Here is a 19,444-nt window from a genome sequence, read left to right as displayed (position 1 = left end):
TGACAGATCTCCGAACCAATCAACGTCCACTCCTCTGCGACAGCTTCTGCTAGTGTTTCATCCAATAAGAGCACTCTTCCAGGTCACGTGCTTGTGGGCGGGTACTGTTAGTGTGCGGGGGCTTGTGGGCTAAAGCTCCGGTACTTCCTGTTTCCGGTCAGTGTTTATGTGGCCGTGAAGATGCCTGAAAGAGAGAGTAAGTAATATTATAGTGATATTACCTCATGTTGTGTGGACGGGGACCTGTATGTAGTGAATGGGATTACCTGAGGTGCACGGCAGAGAGCGCTCCGCTTCATAGTGACATATGTTTGTAGCTACAGCAGGGACTGTCCATGTTGTTTTATACAGTGCAGATAGATGCAATCCTGACTAGGTACGAATTGTAACCAGGGCACTGTCTGACTCCTTCATGGCCCCTAATGGATTTTTTCACACTGGTGCCTTATCCTATGGATAGCTGATCAGTATGTGATCTGTGGGGTCTGTCTGGCACCCTGGCCCTGCACTGCTCATCTGTTCCATCAGTCTCCCGGCATGTACTTAGATAGGAGCAGCCTTCACACTCCTCATTCACTGCTATAGCTGGAACAGCCGATGTGTTTAGGGTCACGGTGTTGGACCCCTACAGATCACATCCTGCGGATAGTTCCTTAGTTTGACACTATGTTCCCTCTAAGGCTTTCTCCCCATCGTTCAGATCCGTTGGGGGACCTTAAAAACAAAGAGGCAGACCCCTAAAACAGCGGTTACACAAAGCTCAGGGGGACACTATTGACTATAATGGTGTCCAATAAAAAAGTTTGAGGAGTCTTCAGTAATTGATACCTTTATTAATGGCTAACTAAAAAATTATGACATATTGCGAGCTTTCGGGATAACTAAAACAATCCCTTCATCAGGCTGGTATAACACAATGTCTGAAGGCAGGCATATGTATACAGGAATGGAGTGTTAGATGCAAAATAGATGGAAAGCAGAACATGCAAATAAACAGTTAAAAAACATCAGTTCACAGGAAAGTTCTCTGGGTTTATGGTTCCTTTGATCAGTCACATGGTGTCTAGTTGTTGTAAAACGTCATAAAACCCTGTGACGATAGGTTCACACTAGTGTTCTGGTCTCCGTTCTGTGGTTTCCGTCTTCTGCATGCAAGAAGACGGAAACCACAGACTGGGACTGTCCGTGAGCGGCGGTAAGCGTTTTATGCTCTCCGTCCCGAAACCGTTTTTTTTTTTTTAAACCGGACACAGAGTACTGCATGTCTGACTCTGTGTCCGGATTTAAAAAACCGGTTTCGCGGCAGACATCTTTCAAACCCATTCAAATGAATGGGTGAGAAAGAGTCCTGCAGCTTTCCGTCTCCTGCATCTGTTTTGTGCAGGAAACGGAAACCTGCAGAACGGAGACCGGGCGCAGATGTGAAAGAGCCCTGACTGGTTTAGTCCCCTTTACAGTGTATCAAAGGTCATCATGAGTTTAAATTCCCAAATCCTCCGATGTTTTTTGTTTTTGAAATTTCCTCTCAGTACCAGGATCTTCATATCCTGGGTGATATTATGATTTTCATTACAGAAGTGTTTTGGCACAGGGAGGTCCATTCTCTGCTCTCTATCGTATGTCTGTGTGAGTTCATCCTCATCCTAAGTGCTGGGCCTGTCTCACCTACATACAGGCCCCCAGGACACTTGGTACATATTATTAAATACACCACGTTAGGAGTGCTGCAGGTGAAGTTACCCGGGATCTTGTAGTGTTGATCAGAGTTCGGGATCTTTATTTTATCTGTGGTTAGTATGTGCGGGCAGGTTTTGCACCTTTTCTGTCCACATGGAAATGTTCCTGTGTTAGTTGGAGGTGACAGTGAGCTGCTAATCATATTCCTGAGGTTTGGTGGTTGTCTATAGCACAGGAGAGGGGGATCTGGAAATATGGATTTTAGACGGTTGTTTTTTTGCAGTAGTGGATGTAGTTTGCGTGTGATACCTCTCAGCGTCTCCAGGTGTAGGTTATATGTGACAACCAGGGGCACCCGATTGTTCTCCTGTTTGGTATTGTATTTTAATAAATCCGATCTTGGCATTCTGGTGGCCCTGGTGATTTGGTTATCAATTGTTGTTGGATGGTAACCCTGCTTCAAGAGTGTGTGTTTGTCTCTATCTGCAGGGTTTGAACATATGCGATGGTATCTGATGGCCTGGCTGTAGACAATGGAGTTCTTTATGTGTTTGTGATTTATCTTTATATCATTATGAGTTAGCCATTAAAAAAGGTATCACCTACTGAAGACTTGCAAGTTTTTAGTTTTTTATAATTATGTATATGTAGTCATATGTGTCTTATTGTCATTTTATTTTTTTTAATTTCAGGTGAGTTGTTTTCCAACCCTCTGGCCCCAGATGGCCATGAGGTGGAAGATCTACACTCATTGCAGTAAGTGACAAATCTGCATATTTACTAAATATCGCTGTATTACTTCACCCTTTCTGCCCTCTTCTTGCTAACCTACAGACCGTGTAGTTCGTGGGTGTTAGAATATAGACTATGGGAACAGGTTATTTTCTGGTAATATATCATTTGGATCAAGTGTTTATGTTAACCAAATATTCTTAAACATTTGTATGTTAATTTTCCATGTCATTTTCTACATTAAAGGGAAAAATAACTCAATTCCTGCAGTTTTGTTACTGTCCTCTAAGCACCTCTATTATTGGACCCACCAATCACAATAGATTATGGTCATAGCTCATATATTTCCCCTCCTTGCACAGAGACCTCTCTACAAGTCTTACGGCATGTCTATAAATAATACCCTCTTATCAAAATTGCTAGACTATTGCTGAATGTGGTCCATGGAGCGGTAGCTGGTCCAATTGTTGGTAACAGCAGCTTACACTAGGTTCACACCTGCGTTCTGGTTTCCGTTCTGTGGTTTCCGTCTTCTGCATGCCAGAAGACGGAAACCACAGACCGGGTCCAGCCGTGAGCGGCGGTGAGCGTTTTATGCTCCGCCGCGAAACAGTTTTTTTTATCCGGACACAGAGTACTGCATGTCCGACTCTGTGTCCGGATTATAAAACCCGGTTTCGCAGCGGAGAGCATAAAATGCTCACTGCTGCTCACGGCCGGACATCTCTCTCACCCATTCCATGCAGGTTTCCGTCTCCTGCTCTGTTTTATGCAGGAAACGGAAACCTGAAGTACGGAGTGCCGGGTGCAGATGTGAATGAGCCCTTAGATAAGATGGCAGCCCCCTTATTTATCTACAAAAATAGAATAAAACATTTACAAGCAGAAAATTAAAAACAGAAATAAAGTCTCACTTTATGGTTCTAATTGGTTTGGTAAAAATCTAGGCAGTGCGTTCCCTGTAGCAGTTTTTGTTTTTATTTGTAACCATGGAGACATACAGAAAAAATGCTGCAACGTAAAAACAAAGGAGAAATCAGTATTTGGTGAGACCGCCATTTGCCTTCAGAACATCATCAATCTCTCTAGGTACGCTTGTACTTGTTCTAGGCACACAGTGTTTGAAAGAACTGGGCAGGGAGGTTGTTCGCCATACTTCACATTTGCCTGCAGACGCTTATTATTGTACCATTCTCCAGCCCTTTGGTGAATACACTGCCTTCTGTTACAGCCAAGTGTTTTAAAATTGGACTTCCAGAGCATCTGCTGCCATTTTCTCCCCAGTTCCTATGATTTGTGCGTAATTGAGTAGCTGGCCTTGTTTCCATGTCGAAAGTATGGAATTCTGGCTACAACTCTTCCATGAAGACCACTTCTGGCCGGCCTTCTCTGAACAGCATATGGGTATCCCACCGGTCTCCGCCAGTTCTGAGCTGATGGCACTGCTGGACATCTTTCAATTTCAAAAGCATAAAGTGTCTTTCATCTGCTGCACTAAGTTTTTTTGTTTTTGTTTTTTTTTGCTAACTGCGGCATCTACATTCCTCAAAGTTGACTGTCACTTGGTGCTTCTTCATATTTGGCTTTAACAGAAGACTGTACCATCAGGGAAGTGTGTAAATGGCTCTGAGCTTATTCTGCAGCAGAACAACAACCCCAAACATACAGCCCTGATCTTAACATCATCAAAATGGTGAAAGATTAGATGGATGTGTAGGCATGATGTGCAAGTCTACATCCATGGAAAGTCTGTGCTTGATTCTCAAAGATGTTTGGGACAATCTCCCTGCTGGTGCTATGAGCAAGTTCACCTAGAACAATTGATGCGGTTTTGAAGGCAAAGTATGGTCACCCCAAATATTGATTTTTCTCTTGTTCATCTTGTGCATTTTGTTAATTAACGAAAATAACACAATTGTGAAAAAAAATTTGGTTTTAAAAATAGTCTACAATGTTTACAAATACTGTAGCTCTGCATCAGAGCTGTGTATGCAAAATATACAATGGCCCACACTTACTAATGCAGCTGCACCTAGAAGGTGGACAAATGTACGCCTCAACTTGGTAGTGTTTTTGGCACACTAGGGGGCATCTCGGCTTCACCCTTCTTGCTATATTTTTAGACACTGGGTGGAACTGAGACAATATGGACAGGGAGTCCCGGTCCCCCAGATTTATTACAATTCAAGTGAAATATTTCAAGGTATACACCAGTTTCTGACCAGATTTGAGAACAGGTGTGTGTGAAAAATTACCAAGTGGCTGGAAATTTTTTTTCATTTTGATGAGTCTCGCGCCTGTTGAGCAAAGAAATAAGACTTGTGTAAGAATTAGTGTGGGAGACTAAGCTGCACTCATTCTATTACTTGGTAAATTATATTCATCTAATTTATCATTATTTTTAGGTCAAAGCTGACAAATGAAGACTTCCGTAAACTCCTTATGACCCCTCGTGCAACACCTTCATCGGCACCACCTACAAAATCCCGTCACCATGAGTAAGTAGGAATTCCAGTGTTAGCAAGCCTTGACTGATGTAAGAAAGTAATATTCTTTATTTTAAGCTTCCCCCTAATTCTTATTTGTGTCTTCTAGGATGCCACGTGAATATAATGAGGATGAAGATCCAGCTGCCAGACGAAGGAAGAAAAAAAGGTAATTGAGATTGCTTCATCATTACAGTTCATGGACTTTGTGTGTAAATCATCAGTTTAGATCTCACTCTGCTTTTTGTTTTCTCTTTATTAAAACACCTACAGCTATTATGCAAAATTACGACAGCAAGAAATTGAACGTGAGAGAGAACTTGCCGAGAAATACAGAGACAGAGCCAAAGAGCGACGAGATGGGGTCAACAAGGACTACGAAGAAACAGAACTTATTAGCACAACAGCAAATTATCGAGCAGTGGGACCTACAGCTGAAGCGTAAGAGTCGTAGCTTTATATTGTTTTATTCAGGGTTTTAAAAATAGAGAAATGAAAGGACCAAAATGTTCTTTTTATATAGGAGAGAAGATATGTTTTTGTTTCTCACTTCTACTTTCTGAGTGCTTGAACTCTTAAAATGACTTGTAGATTAGATATTGATGATTAGCACTTATGATACAGATATTGATAGTCCTGGAACCCCTTGATAGGGTGTTCTCAGCAGCTACAGGTACCAGAACTAAAACGGAGAACAGAGCCGGGCACACACAGTTGTGTTTTCTGTGCTGTAGCTGGGCCGGATTACAGTGATAAGATGAGCTTCTATGGCCACAACATAGGATTCTGCCTCTGTTCTATGTGATAGGTGGCTGCTGAGAAGAGCAGTCAGAGCTTCTACCATACTGTTCATTTTGCTTCTGATATAATACGGTCTTCATAAAGTTCATTACGACTGGTGGGCTCATTGAAGTGAATGGAAGGGTGGCTAACGTTTTTTTTTTTAACTACTGGGCCATTTAGAATGAAGCAAGAAACACCCTGGTTCTTGTCGTCACCCTCTGATCAGTCACTTACCCTCTACTCTAATGCATTATTGATTTTATGTATGTGATATTTTGCAGTGACAAATCTGCAGCAGAGAAAAGGCGACAGTTGATCCAGGAGTCCAAGTTCTTGGGTGGTGACATGGAGCACACTCACTTGGTGAAAGGTCTGGATTTTGCTCTGTTGCAAAAGGTAAGAACACTAAACGGAATTGCCATGCTCTAAATCAATATGTTACAGCTAAATGGTATTATACATTCATTTACAAAAAAAAAAAAAATGCAAACAAACATGCCTGGAAGGAGTTGCTGAAAAACAATTGAAACTTTATATGTTCGACTGTAATGCTGATATATGTAAGTGATTACAGTATTAGAGCGCATTGATAAGTTTATTGGGCAAAGCTGTACAATTAAAAGGAGGCTCTAGTATACAGTTGGGTCACCTCTACTCTGTATAGAACATGAGATATGGTTGGACACAAAGGCATGCAGGTTCTGTATTGTATCCTGTTGCATGTTTCATCACTGATATTGTAACAGTGCCTGTAGATGCTGCACACTAATAGGTTGCTGAAGCAGGTGCCCTGACTACTTCCATAGATGCTTGATTGGTGATAAATCTGGTGACCAACCAGGCCAAGGAAGTGCTGCAATGTGGTAGAAACCTTCCTAAGAAACACTTGTGTATGGGCTAGCATTGTCCTGCTAAAAAATGTCAGTTAGAACCTTTGTTTGAGAGGCAACACTTGTGACCACAGGATGTTCAGAGAATACTGCTTGGCTGTTCTTGTCCCTCATATCAACTACTAAGGGTGACAGACTGTCGCGCAGGGTGTCGTGCCACAACAAAGACTGAATTGAAGTACTTATCACGAGGATTTCATACTTATACTTGACTACCATTTGATCCTTAACAGAACCTGGAATAGTTCCTAAAGACAATGTGGTTTCAGTCCCTAGCAAACTGGAATTCTCATTCATGACACTACTTCGCACTTAGGCGACAGCTGGATGTCAGTGGCAGGACATGTAGTGGGTGGTGTGACACCAAATTTTTCCCAGCTAAGAAAAAGGCTGTGGAGATGTCAATCCAAACCATCAACTTCAACTTTTCTATTCTTCCAAAGCTCACCTTCTTGTCTGACACTATGTGGTCTGACTTCTTCGTAAATGGCTGATGGTCATGGTCAGTCAGAAGCAGAAAAAAATCCTCACATTCATTAAAAATCTAGTGACTAAATTCCTACAAAAGTAAATTTTCAAGAAACAATGCATCTAATGAATTATACAATATTAATAATACTCTAATCATTTTATTATAATATTAATTTATTTTGAAGCCGGCGGCTGTAACTTTTTTTTTTTAAACTCCTGACTTCACAGCCCTGGCTTAGCACCTAGTAATGGTCCAAGTAGAGACAGGGTTGTGTAATGAAGGTACCACCTGTGTCTGAATGGTGGAAAAGAGACTGTTGGAGCTACTTCTGCTTGTGGGTGGATCAAACAATCCTTTACTAGTGGTCTGTCTATGACTGCATTGTAGAAGCATGGGTAGCAGGCAGCAATAGGTGCACCATCCAAAAGCAGCCTCTGCAAGCCTTTTATACCAGAGAAGCACTTTTATACCCTCTTGTAACAAGACCCAATATCTAATGTCTCCACTCCTGTAACCATTTACATATCTGCCTGAGACATAACTATATGCTGAGTTTTTCAGCTAACCAACATTTGTGTCTGGGTGCATTATTTTATTAAATTTTTTTTTGGTCAATGAGTGTACTTTTTATTTCACAGTTTATAATTCAGTTCTTTAACCCTTCTTTTTGGCAACTTAGCGATAGACACGTGTGTGTGTGTGTGTGTGTGTGTGTGTATATAATATATTGTGGGGAATCGCTCAGGTAGATGCTTGTAGCAGTGCAGGAAACGGGGACACAGACACTGGATTGCACACGAGTTCAGGCTTTATACACTTGTAGCGCATACACTGCTTTTGCAAAGCCACAGGATAAACAAAACAAAATCCTTCTCGGCTGGGAAGCTAACTTAAACATGAGGAAACTTTTCCCTGACTATCCAGGAGACTGGCTACCAGTCTCTCACCTTGGCAACAACAACGGGTGGCACAGTACCTGCTTTGGAGGTCCGGTCTGAATAGGTCAGCTCTGTCAGTGTGGTGCCACCTTGCTAGTCTTCACACTCAGACTGTTATTAGAGCCTGAATAGCCAGCTGACCTCCCTGGTGTGGGTCTCACCACACACCCCTTAGGTGCCTGGCTGGGACATACCTGTCTTCCCAGACTACACCCTTCACTCTCTCACATTATAGATAGATATAATATATATATCCTATTAATATTATAAATGTGAAAGTTTGTGGGTTTGTGAGTTTTGGATGTTCGGATGTTTGTTCCTCAATCACGCAAAACCCGCTCGACCGATTTGGCTGAAAGTTTCCACAAACATAGTTAATACACCCGATTGCGCAATAGGCTACTTTTCGTCACAATAGCGCACATACGTTTGTGCCAGGACCCCCACAAAACCCAAACTCACACCACCATCTCTGCAATCTCACACACTTTGGACCATAGCAAGCCACAAAATTCATATTGCCCTCTACAGCCTCGCCCCTAACCCCACACAATCACATATACATAGACTTTACCACTTTGCCCCTCACCTTAACGATACTCCAGGAGGCGCTCTATAACGCTCCGGAGCAGCCATGTTTGCCGACCCCCACCGCTCTGACAATCCGCGACACCGCCCACCCATGTCAATACCCCTAGGCGGTCTAATAAATGCAAAAAAATAAAATAAATAAATAACAAATAAAAAGGATTCAAAATTCAAATCACCCCCCTTTCCCTAGAACACATATAAAAGTAGTTAAAAACTATGAACCACATACATGTTAGGTATCCCCACGTCCGAAATCGCCCGCTCTACAAAGTTATACAAATATTTTTCCTGTTCGGTAAACGCCGTAGCAGGAAAAATGGTCAAAAGTGCCAAACTGCCGTTTTTTCACTGTTTTGATTCTGATAAAAATTTGAATAAAAAGTGATCAAAGCAATAACATTTCCCTAAAATGGTAGAACTACAACGTACACCCGGTCCCGCAAAAAAAGACGCCCTATGCATCCCCGTACACGGACGTATAAAAAAGTTATGGCTGTCGGAATATGGCGACTTTTCACAAAAAATTTTTTTTTAACATAGTTTTGGATTTTTTAAAGGGGTCAAAATGTAAATAAAACCATATAAATTTGGTATCCCCGGAATCGTAACGAAACACAGAATACAGGGGACATTTCAATTTGGTTGCACAGTGAACGCCGTAAAACCAAAGCCCGTAAGAAAGTCGCAGAAATGCATTTTTTCTTCAAATCCACCCCATTCTGAATTTTTTCCCTGCTTCCCAGTACATTATATAGAATAAATAATGGTGGCATCATGACGAAAAATTTGTCCCAGAAAAATTAAGACCTCATATGGCTCTGGGAGCGGAGAAATAAAAAAGTTATGGGGTTTAGAAGGAGGGGAGTCAAAAACGAAAAACCAAAATCAAAAAATGCCATCGGCGGGAAAGGGTTAACTTCAAATACTTCGGTCCCAAAGTCACTATGTAAAGTTTCTCACAACACCGTATATATAGCAGCTCAAATACAAATTAACTTCAACACAAAAGTCTCATGTATTCTCTGAATTATAGCAAAAACAGGATACAAACTTACATTTCATATGCCATCCCTTATACACACTACGAAAACCTTACCCACACCTGTATATACCCACTTCTACAATCACCGCAGACGAAGTCGCGGGTACCAGCTAGTATATATATATATATATATATATATATATATATATATATATATATATATATATATATATATATACTATTTTTTTTTTTTATGCAAAGGTGGCAGCCTTGTTCAGGCCCTAGGTTGCCACAGCAGCAGCTGCCTTGATTTTTGTCGAAATGCAGTCCTAATATTTAACAACTCTTTACATGCTGTGATCACAATTGACTGTACCATCTAATGGGTTATAGAGCTGCTAATGGCAATGGCTCAGCTTTCAGAGAATGTGTTATGATAGTACCATACATGTATGGTGTAGTGTGCTAAGGGGTCAAATGAGTTTTATTAATTTGTAGAACAGTTTACAGCGGTTGCCGTTGTGTATTATTAGGTCCGTGCTGAAATTGCCAGCAAAGAAAAGGAAGAAGAGGATCTCATTGAAAAGCCCCAGAAAGAAACCAAGTGAGTATAACCTTTTGTAACTTAAAATGATATTTTTCCCCTGACAGATGTGGCCAGAAGGTATGGCTGTCCCAAATAAAAAGGAAGCTATTAGGCAATATCAATTAGGTGATGATGTGGGAGGGTCATTCATTAGGTTTCTGGCCCCAGTCACTGAATGAACGTGAGATTCATAAAAAGATCTGGTTACCGCGACTAATTTTTTGAGTTTGTTGCTCAAAGACAAGCTTATCTCTCCATGTGATGATGACTTCATTAAATCTTTCATAATGTATTTATTTTTTTTAAATCTTTACAGGAAAGACGAAGATCCTGAAAACAAGATTGAATTTAAGACTAGACTTGGTAAGTATGCCCTTCACGTGCTTATATATAAATTTGCAGAATATCAATCAAACTGTTTGTTCTCCTTTTTTTCAATAGGTCGGAATGTGTACCGTAATCTTTTCAAAAGTAAAGCATATGAGCGCAATGAGCTCTTTCTTCCTGGGCGGATGGCCTATGTGGTGGATTTAGATGATGAATATGCAGACACTGACATTCCAACCACACTTATTCGAAGCAAAGCTGATTGTCCAACCATGGAGGTAAATAATGGTCAAATTTTCCAATCCTATAATTTTATATATTGTCCTATAACCATGAAGAATGTTCTGGAAAGTGTAACTCCTAATTTTTATATTTTTTGCTATTGTGTTGATACCAGAACCATTTTTCTAGATGGTATAAAAACGAATATTCAGACTTTTGAAGTGACCCCTCCCTACTTTGGTAAATGCTTCAGCTTTTGTGTACGGACTTTCCTTAGTAACTGCTCAGTTAGAGGGATGCTAAGGAGAATGTTACAGCCTGTTTGCTATTGCTCACTTAGTGGTTATTTACCAGCACAATTGAATCTTTTATTTGTAACTTTCCTGCCACGCTTATTGTTTTCAGTGATGTATGTCCATTGGTGTTATTTTGATAATTCAATAAAACATTGTTTACAGAAAAAAAAATGGTCCCCAAACAACCCCAGTCACAATAGTGGGGAAAAAATGGGAGTTACACTTGAAGAACTGATGAGTTCATATAGTACATCTTGCCATCTTCTATAAAATCTTAATATCAGCAATGTCTTACCCACTGTACATGATATATTAACTCTAACTTTTAGTTAATTTTAGCATCTTGCTGAAATCTTTTGTTGGTGACACCTTTTGCTTCAGTTTTACATAAGGATCTACTTTTCAGGCTCAAACAACACTCACAACAAATGACATTGTCATCAGCAAGCTGACTCAGATCTTGTCCTACCTGAGGCAAGGAACTCGTAACAAGAAGCTGAAGAAAAAGGACAAAGGTAGTTATTGGTATATTTCCATGTACTAGCTATGCTGTTTTAGAAGCAATCAACCCGTTCCAGGTCTAACTAGGTGATAGCTATAAAATTGTCATTCAGAATTATCAGGTATTATTTAGTTTTCTTGTTTCTTACTGGATCTTAACCCCTACACTTCTGCCTGAGCCCTACTCGGTGCAAATTACTTTACAGATCCGCACAAGGACCAGGGACACTGTTACTTTAAATGGCTGTAACCTTGGAGCAGTGGGTGCTAGAGTCGCAAATCTTGGCTTTAAAGTAAAACCAATATCATGTATGTGGCCCACATAGAGATATCACCTAAGGGCGGGTTCACACCTGCGCCCGGTCTCTGCTTTGTGGGTTTCTGTCTTCTGCCGACAGGAGACGGAAACCCGACAGTCAGTGTCCGCCCGTAAGCATCTTCTGGTCTCTGCACCGAAACTTTTTTTTTTTTTTAACCAGACACAAAGTCCTGCTTGTCCGACTTTGTGTCTGGTTAAAAAAATTGGTTTCGCCGCGGACAGGCAGAAGGCGCTTACGGGCGGACACTTTGCAAACCCATACAAATGATTGAGTTTGAAAACTGACTGCCGATTTCTCGGAAAGAAGACGGAAACCTGAAAGCGGAGACCGGTGTGAACCCGCCCTAAGTTGTTTTACAGGAAAAGAAAAAAAAAAAAAAAAAAAAAAAAGAGGTAAAAATAAACTTTTTTCCCCCGCTTGCTAATGTAATAAAAAGTTCATGTATTTTGCCAATACAAGTACCAGAAATCAGAACAGAAAATGTTCTGGCTAAAGTTCTAGTTAGAAGTGGAACATATCATCCTTCTATTCTCAGTGAAATCTTTATTTCACGAGTTATAATTGTTAATGTAGATAAGACCAAATGAAAAACAAATCTAAATTCTCCTTTATTTCTACACTTGCTGTAAAGCTTTTCATATCTGGTGTAATACTATTATTGCCAATGCTGGTGTTAGAGGTTGACCTCTTAAATTGTTCAAATAAAAATACAAGATCTTACCTCTTGAAGGGTTCAATCACAAAGTAGACTTTTCCACTGTGTGATCAGTGAAGATCTGACCACTAGGACCCCTACTGAACCAGAGAATGGGGGCCTGAATTCCTCCATTTTAAATAGTCCCATTGCCTCTCTAGTCAATGAATGGACTTGGGACCATCCTCTCTTGTGGTTGGTGGGGATCCCTGCAGTCAGACACTTATTCCTTGTCGTGTTGATAGTGGATACGTCTTGTTTGCTTGTTTGTGGTGCAAACCCTTTGTGGTAAGATCTTGCACATTTTCATTTGAATAGTGTTTTATATTAAGGAGTCAGCAGGGAAGGTGTGCAACACTCAGATTGAGGGGGAGGAATAGTTAAATACTTAATGAGAAACATCTGGACTATCATATTTATCCTGATTATTTATTATATATATATATATATATATATATATATATATATATATATATAATTAATTTTTTTTTTTTGCAGGAAAGTTGGATGAAAAGAAACCTCCGGAGGCTGACATGAAGTAAGACTTTTTATTTATGTTTTTCTTGGCTGCTATCATTTGTGTCCATTCTTTCTTTAGCTTCAATTTGTTCAGGGCTCCAATTTCTCATGGAACAAATATCATCCTAACAAAATGCAGACATAAAGATATATAGTCATGAGGAACAGATGTTCTTATGATAGAGTGATTAAAAATCAAGTTTTCGGTTAATGTAATTGGGGACACAGCACCATCGGCTATTGGCCTCACCAATATAAGATTATCATAAGTCTATTTTAGGACCCCTTTCCCCCCTGTGTCCTCTTCTGGATATTGTCCTGACGATCTCTATCCCTGAGCGCTCCCTTTTCCCCAACTCCCAAGGAGCTGCCACTTTCTATTTCACAGGAGGATTATTCCTTTTGCCACAATGGCCACCTCTCGGTCAATCTTCCATGCTGAAAAAGCAAAGGCACCACCCAGACTATAACTTTTATTCTAATAAGAAGATGATCGTTCTCTTTACTTGGACCAATTCTTCTCCAGTAGTCCAGTTCTCCCAGAAGGCAGTTGTCGGTGGCCACTACTTTGCCTCTGACTGACACTGCCTCCTTCAACAATTCCTTTGCACAAGAAAGTGGATTTGCTTTCCAAGGCTGCCTCTTTTTGCAGACAGTTCCTCTCTTCAGCCTTCTTTTTCTGTCTATTGGGTTAACGCCTGCATGGCCTGGACCAAACAGCTCCAGAATGGTCTCTCTTGGGGTACCTGTCCAGGACAATCATCTTCTCTTTCAGATCCTTTATTCTTTGAAATACATCAGTGATGTCTCCCTGGAAGCAGTCCGCTGCTTGACCAAAGCTGCAGCTAATTCAGGAGCCATCTGGCATACCATTTGGATCCGGACTTGAAATGTGGAATCTACCTCTAAAAATGCGGTTACTTCTTACGTTCTATTGGGAGGAACCGGGCAGACTCTTTAGCAAAGGCCTTGAGGCTACTGGAAAACGAAGCTGTTATAAGTGCAAACCACCTTTCTTCAGCTGCCCTTAGCAGTATTGTTTCTGACGTGGCTCCTCATACCTACGGCAAACAGTCTTCCTGAGACTCCCATTGCAGGAAGCTATCGTACAAAGCGAAACCTTCTATCAGGCCTTCCTCCACCTGAATGTCGAACATCTGCTCCCTTTCAAGTCTTGCTATTGTCATTAGTGCCTAGGTTTGAAAGATGGTGTCAGCTAGTTACAAAATTGAGTTTTCTACTGGGAAGATTTATTTATTTTTTTTCCATCAGTTTTTTCTTTCCCTCTTTGGACAATCTCCTTTGTTCAAGTCAATCCCGCCTTCAACATCACTGGGTGATTGTCCCCATTCTTTCCTCAGAGCACTTGCATAGTTGCAGATTCTGCATGGTTGATGGCAAGTCCCTGTCCTGCATCGACATTTGCAATGTCCACATCCCCATTGCCATCATTACTTCACTTTGTGGTTTGTTTGCATTGTTTCCAGTTTCTTGTGTTTGCAACTTCCCACATGGATCTTTACCATAATAATTGCTTACTGTGATCCTCTGATCCAGAAGATTTGCAGTGATTCCTTCTGTTTTGGCGGGATTACACGGTTTGAGCCCTTCAGTCAGTTGTGACCTTTTAAAGAAATTCACCCTGCTCCATTCACCATTGCATGCACAACTGATCCATTGTATGTGGTTCACCGGGAGCTTCTATGGTGGTTCTCCCAGGGGGAAGTACTTTGTTCCCTTTCATTGGCAAGCAGTCTCTACAGACACCTCTCTGACTGGTCATCAATCTCTTAGACCACCCCTCTTCCAATGTCTCTTGATCATAGTCCAGACCGTCAACTCCACATCTGTTTCCTACTTGAACCATGGGGGGCACTAGGACCCATACAGAGATGCAAGTTATGTGTCACTGCATGTACCAGTTCCCTACATTTCTCCCTTTTTTCAGATTGGATCTTTATAGCTTGCCCTCATGTGAATAGAAAAGTAAAAAATAAAAATTGAAAATTGCTTTGGCCAAAAGGGGTTAAAGGTTTTATTCCGGATTTTGACAACCTAGAGTTAGGATAGGTAATCAATATCCGATCGGTGGGCACTGATATTGATGACCTATATTCCTTTTAGGTTAGGAGTTTCATAATCCTGGAAAATCTTTTCAGCCAAAAGCAAAGATAAGAACGGAAACTGTATACATTTTTCTATCTTTATTTAAGCATCTTCGATGATATTGGAGACTACGTTCCAACCACAACTAAACCTCCTCGTGAGAAAGAGAGAGAAAAACACAGAGAGAAGGAGCGGGATAGAGAGAGAGACCGTCCGAGAGAAAGAGACCGGGACCGTGATCATGAGCGAGACAGAGAGCGGGACAGGGAAAGGATACGGGAGCGAGAGAGAGACCGGGAAGAAGAAAAGAGGAGGCACAGCTATTTTGAGAAGCCAAAGGCTGATGATGAGGTAATGAACACGTATATTGTAGTCACATGATAGTGATATTTTTACAGTAACTGTAAAAAGTTGTGCTTAGGACTTAACCCCTTGCTGTAGGCATTCAGGAATACAATAGAGGCAAATATAACAAATTATGTGTGGGTAAATGACCATAGCAACAAAGTGAACCAACCACACAAAATATATGAATAAAAATTAACTTTTATTAAGTGCTCCTAAAAAGGTGTAGCAACATATATACATACAAAATATATAAACAAACATAAAACAAACTCATATAGGGGTAGACAATGCTACAAATACCAACTTGTCAGCCATGGAATGTACACTGGATGGCAACACTAATATCATAGTACAAAGGGCTCAACCATAGCTAAGACTGAAAGTGTCCAATAATAAAGTGTTGTAAATGAAAACAACAAATAATCAGTGTAATAACCCACAGATAGCTATGAGACTGCCCACATAAGATGATCCAAGATTAGCCTCCATACAGGAGGTTTCGTCAGGTTCGTCAGGTTTCGTCAGGGGACACTGACGAAACCTGTCAAGTACAGGTGAAACGCGCGTCGGGTCCCTTTACTGTTGGTATGTGTGGAGGCTAATCTTGGATCATCCTATGTGGGCAGTCTCATAGCTATCTGTGGGTTATTACACTGATTATTTGTTGTTTTCATTTACAACACTTTATTATTGGACACTTTCAGTTTTAGCTATGGTTGAGCCCTTTGTACTATGATATTAGTGTTGCCATCCAGTGTACATTCCATGGCTGACAAGTTGGTATTTGTAGCATTGTCTACCCCTATATGATTTTGTTTTATGTTTGTTTATATATTTTGTATGTATATATGTTGCTACACCTTTTTAGGAGCACTTAATAAAAGTTAATTTTTATTCATATATTTTGTGTGGTTGGTTCACTTTGTTGCTATAGGCATTCAGGAATATAAAAGCCTTAACCCTCAAAATGTCACCTTTTTGGAATGACTTCTTCCGTTCAAGGATTTTTTTTGTTTTGTTGTCATTTAACATTATAGCAAACTTTTTTTTTTTTTTTTTTATTTGTTGTACCACTGAAGGAGCAGATGCAAATATCCTGAGGATATAGGGATATAATGAGGACCTTTCACCACCAACTCGTGCATCCTTTAATAGCCCTCTAGCCCTCACCATAATTGGTGCAGTTAGTTTCAGCACTCCATATACTAATTAAACTCTCCAGGTAGGTGATCGTGGCCTAGGAGAGAATGCCTGGGACTGCCCATCTGACATTAGACAACATAATTGTGCTAAAACAGAAATCATTGCATGGGAATGGTTGGGGATAAAAAACAAAAATTCTAACTGCACCTGAATCAGTGAAGCGAGACGTTTTGATAGAGGGAAAGATTCCGAGTTGGTGAAAAATCATCTTTAATAATATGTGTGAAGTTTTGGTAGCAAATGGATGCATTATTACAGGAATCACATGTAACGTGTCCATGTCATGGAAGATATTCCTGATGATACAAGCAAGATGGAATTTAACCACTTCCGGACCGCACATAGACTTTATACGTCCGGGAAGTGGTTGCCTTGTTCTGACTGGACGTACCGGTACGTCCAGTCAGAACACAGCAGCTGCACGGAGATCGTGCAGCTGCTTTCAATGAGAGCCGGCTGTAACTTCAGCCCAAGCTCCCAGAGAGATGGCAGGGAAGATTTATTACCTCCCCTTTGCCTTCTCGATTGCTGTGTATACAGCGCTCAATGAGCGCTGTATACTCAGCTATGGACGCTGCCATAATTCAGCCGCCCTCTGACCCTGCGGACACGTGATCCCCTGGGAGCAGAGTCTTGCAAAAGCTGCTGGGTCCTACAGGACCCCAGATCAGCTCAGTAAGCTGTATATACAGCGTGCAGGAGGCTGTATTTCTCCTGCAACTGGGGTTAAATGTAGCAGCTCCAGTTATAGGAGAAATCAGCCTCCAATTTCCCTCCTATTTTGTTTATATTTTCCTGGATATAAAAAAAATTAAAACACTTTTGAAAATAAAAATAACGTAAAAATAAAGCCCTATGTGTCCCCGAAAAAAGACACAAAAATTAGTTGACTGAGACATATGGGAAAAATGTTACAGACCTCAAAACCGCACATACAAAATAAACCTAAAATGTGTCTGGTCCTGGACCACAAATTGGCCCGGTACTGAAGTGGTTAAATAAAATAAAAAACACATTTTTACTATAGGGGCCTTTTTTTTTTTAAATTATTTTATGTTTATGTATTATTTTATTGAATTATTTGACTTCTTGCACTGTGTCCTCCCAGCATCCCCTCTGTATGCAGATCACAGCAGTATTTAAAGAGAGTCTTTCAATAGAACTCAGCATATCAAGCCCTGCGGACAGACAGGTTAGGGGCAATGAGGTTATTGTTGCTTACCTCTTTGGTGCAACTCTGGACCTTGTTACTCCAAAGATCTAATTTGCATATTAACAAAAACAGCGATCTGTCTGATTGTAGGACTGAGTTGGTATGCTGGGTTCTGGTGACAGAATTAGAATCAATTGATGGCTATTGGATTTGTTGTTTGTTTGTTTTTTTAAAATCAAAGATCTAGGCATATAGGAATGCTGGGAGAATATGGATCTTTTTTTTTTTCTTTTATGTCCCAGTTTAAGGCATATGATTTCATCACAGGTCTCCATACCATTGGCCCAAATTCAAGAAAAATATTTCCTCCTAGTATTAAACCTTTTTGCCTAAGGGGCAGAAGTAGCAACTGTGTTTTAATATGGAGTATTGTCATTATTAGTAGTAAGTATTGCAATAATATGCATCACATATTTGGTACATTTTCAATATTTTTCTTTTCCTTTCTTTTAGCCTCACGATCTTGATAAGGGTAAGTTATTTTATACACTATTTGTGAAATAGGGAACAAAATGGAAAGTTGATGGAAGAGAGACCTTCAGTGGGTGTCCGTAATGGCGAATACAAAGAGATCATTTTGGCAGTTCTGATGGATCAACAACAGTAGCCTAAGGGATTGTGCACACAGTTTTTATTGCAGGTGGAATCCACCTCAAAATATGCCTCTCATCTCTCCTATTCATTTTCATTGCGAATCAATAACAGATGTTGTCCTCTGGCTGAGTTTTCAGCATCTTCAGGCAGATCCCTCTTTGCAAACTCCATTGAAATGAATGGGAGTTTTGCAAAAACTGCTGCTGCTGCAAAAAGAAGAAACCCAAAACGCTGATGTTTGTATTTTTTGCAGTTTGCTGGAGGCGTTGGGTGCCTTTTGTGGAAAAGTAATATATAGGAATTACTGCAGAGTTTTGTTCATATTGCACTTCATTGGGAATGATTTTTGTTTTCTCATTCAAGTCATTGAGGGACTCGGCACCATGAATATGAGCCCTGCCCATAGAAGTCTAACATTGTAGTATAAGAAATAGTTAAGGCAGTCCATAATCTTTCCACAATGATTAGACTTGTCTTTTTAGAAAGAAATAAATGTTCACCAGGTCTGCTGTATTTTCTTTATTGATTTTATTTCTATATCAATTCCTCATTTTTGATTGCAAGGAAAAGAAGTAGATCAAGAGTAGGCAGCGGTAGTGGTAGTGGGGCCTGCTTTTTGTTGTTTGTGTGTTTTTATTAACCACTAATATAGGGCAACCTCTCCTGGAAAGCTTGAATGACGTGCCAGCAACTTTTCCTTTTTTTCCCCTTGAAATAATTGTAATGGAAATGTTTATATCTGTCTTTATTCACCAGGACCTGGATCAACAAAGGATCTTCTTAAGTCCATAAATGATAACTTTGCTGGAGCGCCCGGCTGGGAAGCAGTAGAATATCCTTATTGTATATTTTGTCTTTTGTACACAAACACATATTATGAACGTCTTTTACTAGTGGGCAATGAGTGCAATGCAGTGAATGGGGGCAGTGGTAGAGCCATTGCTTGTATTGGCCCCGGCTGTCA

General features: G+C 40.4%; 1 protein-coding gene across 1 annotated transcript in view; it reads left to right on the top strand.

The window, feature by feature from the left end:
- The first annotated feature begins 101 nt into the window (after positions 1-101).
- IK (IK cytokine) overlaps positions 102-19,444 on the top strand; it is a 32,818-nt gene continuing 13,475 nt past the window's right edge. The window contains exons 1-14 of the mRNA XM_075274779.1: positions 102-196; positions 2,370-2,433; positions 4,815-4,907; positions 5,005-5,064; positions 5,169-5,336; positions 5,960-6,074; positions 10,085-10,155; positions 10,454-10,500; positions 10,579-10,742; positions 11,389-11,497; positions 12,996-13,035; positions 15,230-15,473; positions 18,340-18,358; positions 19,237-19,313. Coding sequence (XP_075130880.1) covers positions 181-196; positions 2,370-2,433; positions 4,815-4,907; positions 5,005-5,064; positions 5,169-5,336; positions 5,960-6,074; positions 10,085-10,155; positions 10,454-10,500; positions 10,579-10,742; positions 11,389-11,497; positions 12,996-13,035; positions 15,230-15,473; positions 18,340-18,358; positions 19,237-19,313 — 1,287 coding nt within the window. The 5' untranslated portion in view covers positions 102-180. The remainder of the gene's footprint in view (positions 197-2,369; positions 2,434-4,814; positions 4,908-5,004; positions 5,065-5,168; positions 5,337-5,959; positions 6,075-10,084; positions 10,156-10,453; positions 10,501-10,578; positions 10,743-11,388; positions 11,498-12,995; positions 13,036-15,229; positions 15,474-18,339; positions 18,359-19,236; positions 19,314-19,444) is intronic.

The sequence above is a fragment of the Leptodactylus fuscus genome, chromosome 5 (assembly GCF_031893055.1).
Source record: "Leptodactylus fuscus isolate aLepFus1 chromosome 5, aLepFus1.hap2, whole genome shotgun sequence".
Lineage (NCBI taxonomy): Eukaryota > Metazoa > Chordata > Amphibia > Anura > Leptodactylidae > Leptodactylus > Leptodactylus fuscus.
This window is presented reverse-complemented; position numbering and strand designations above follow the sequence as displayed.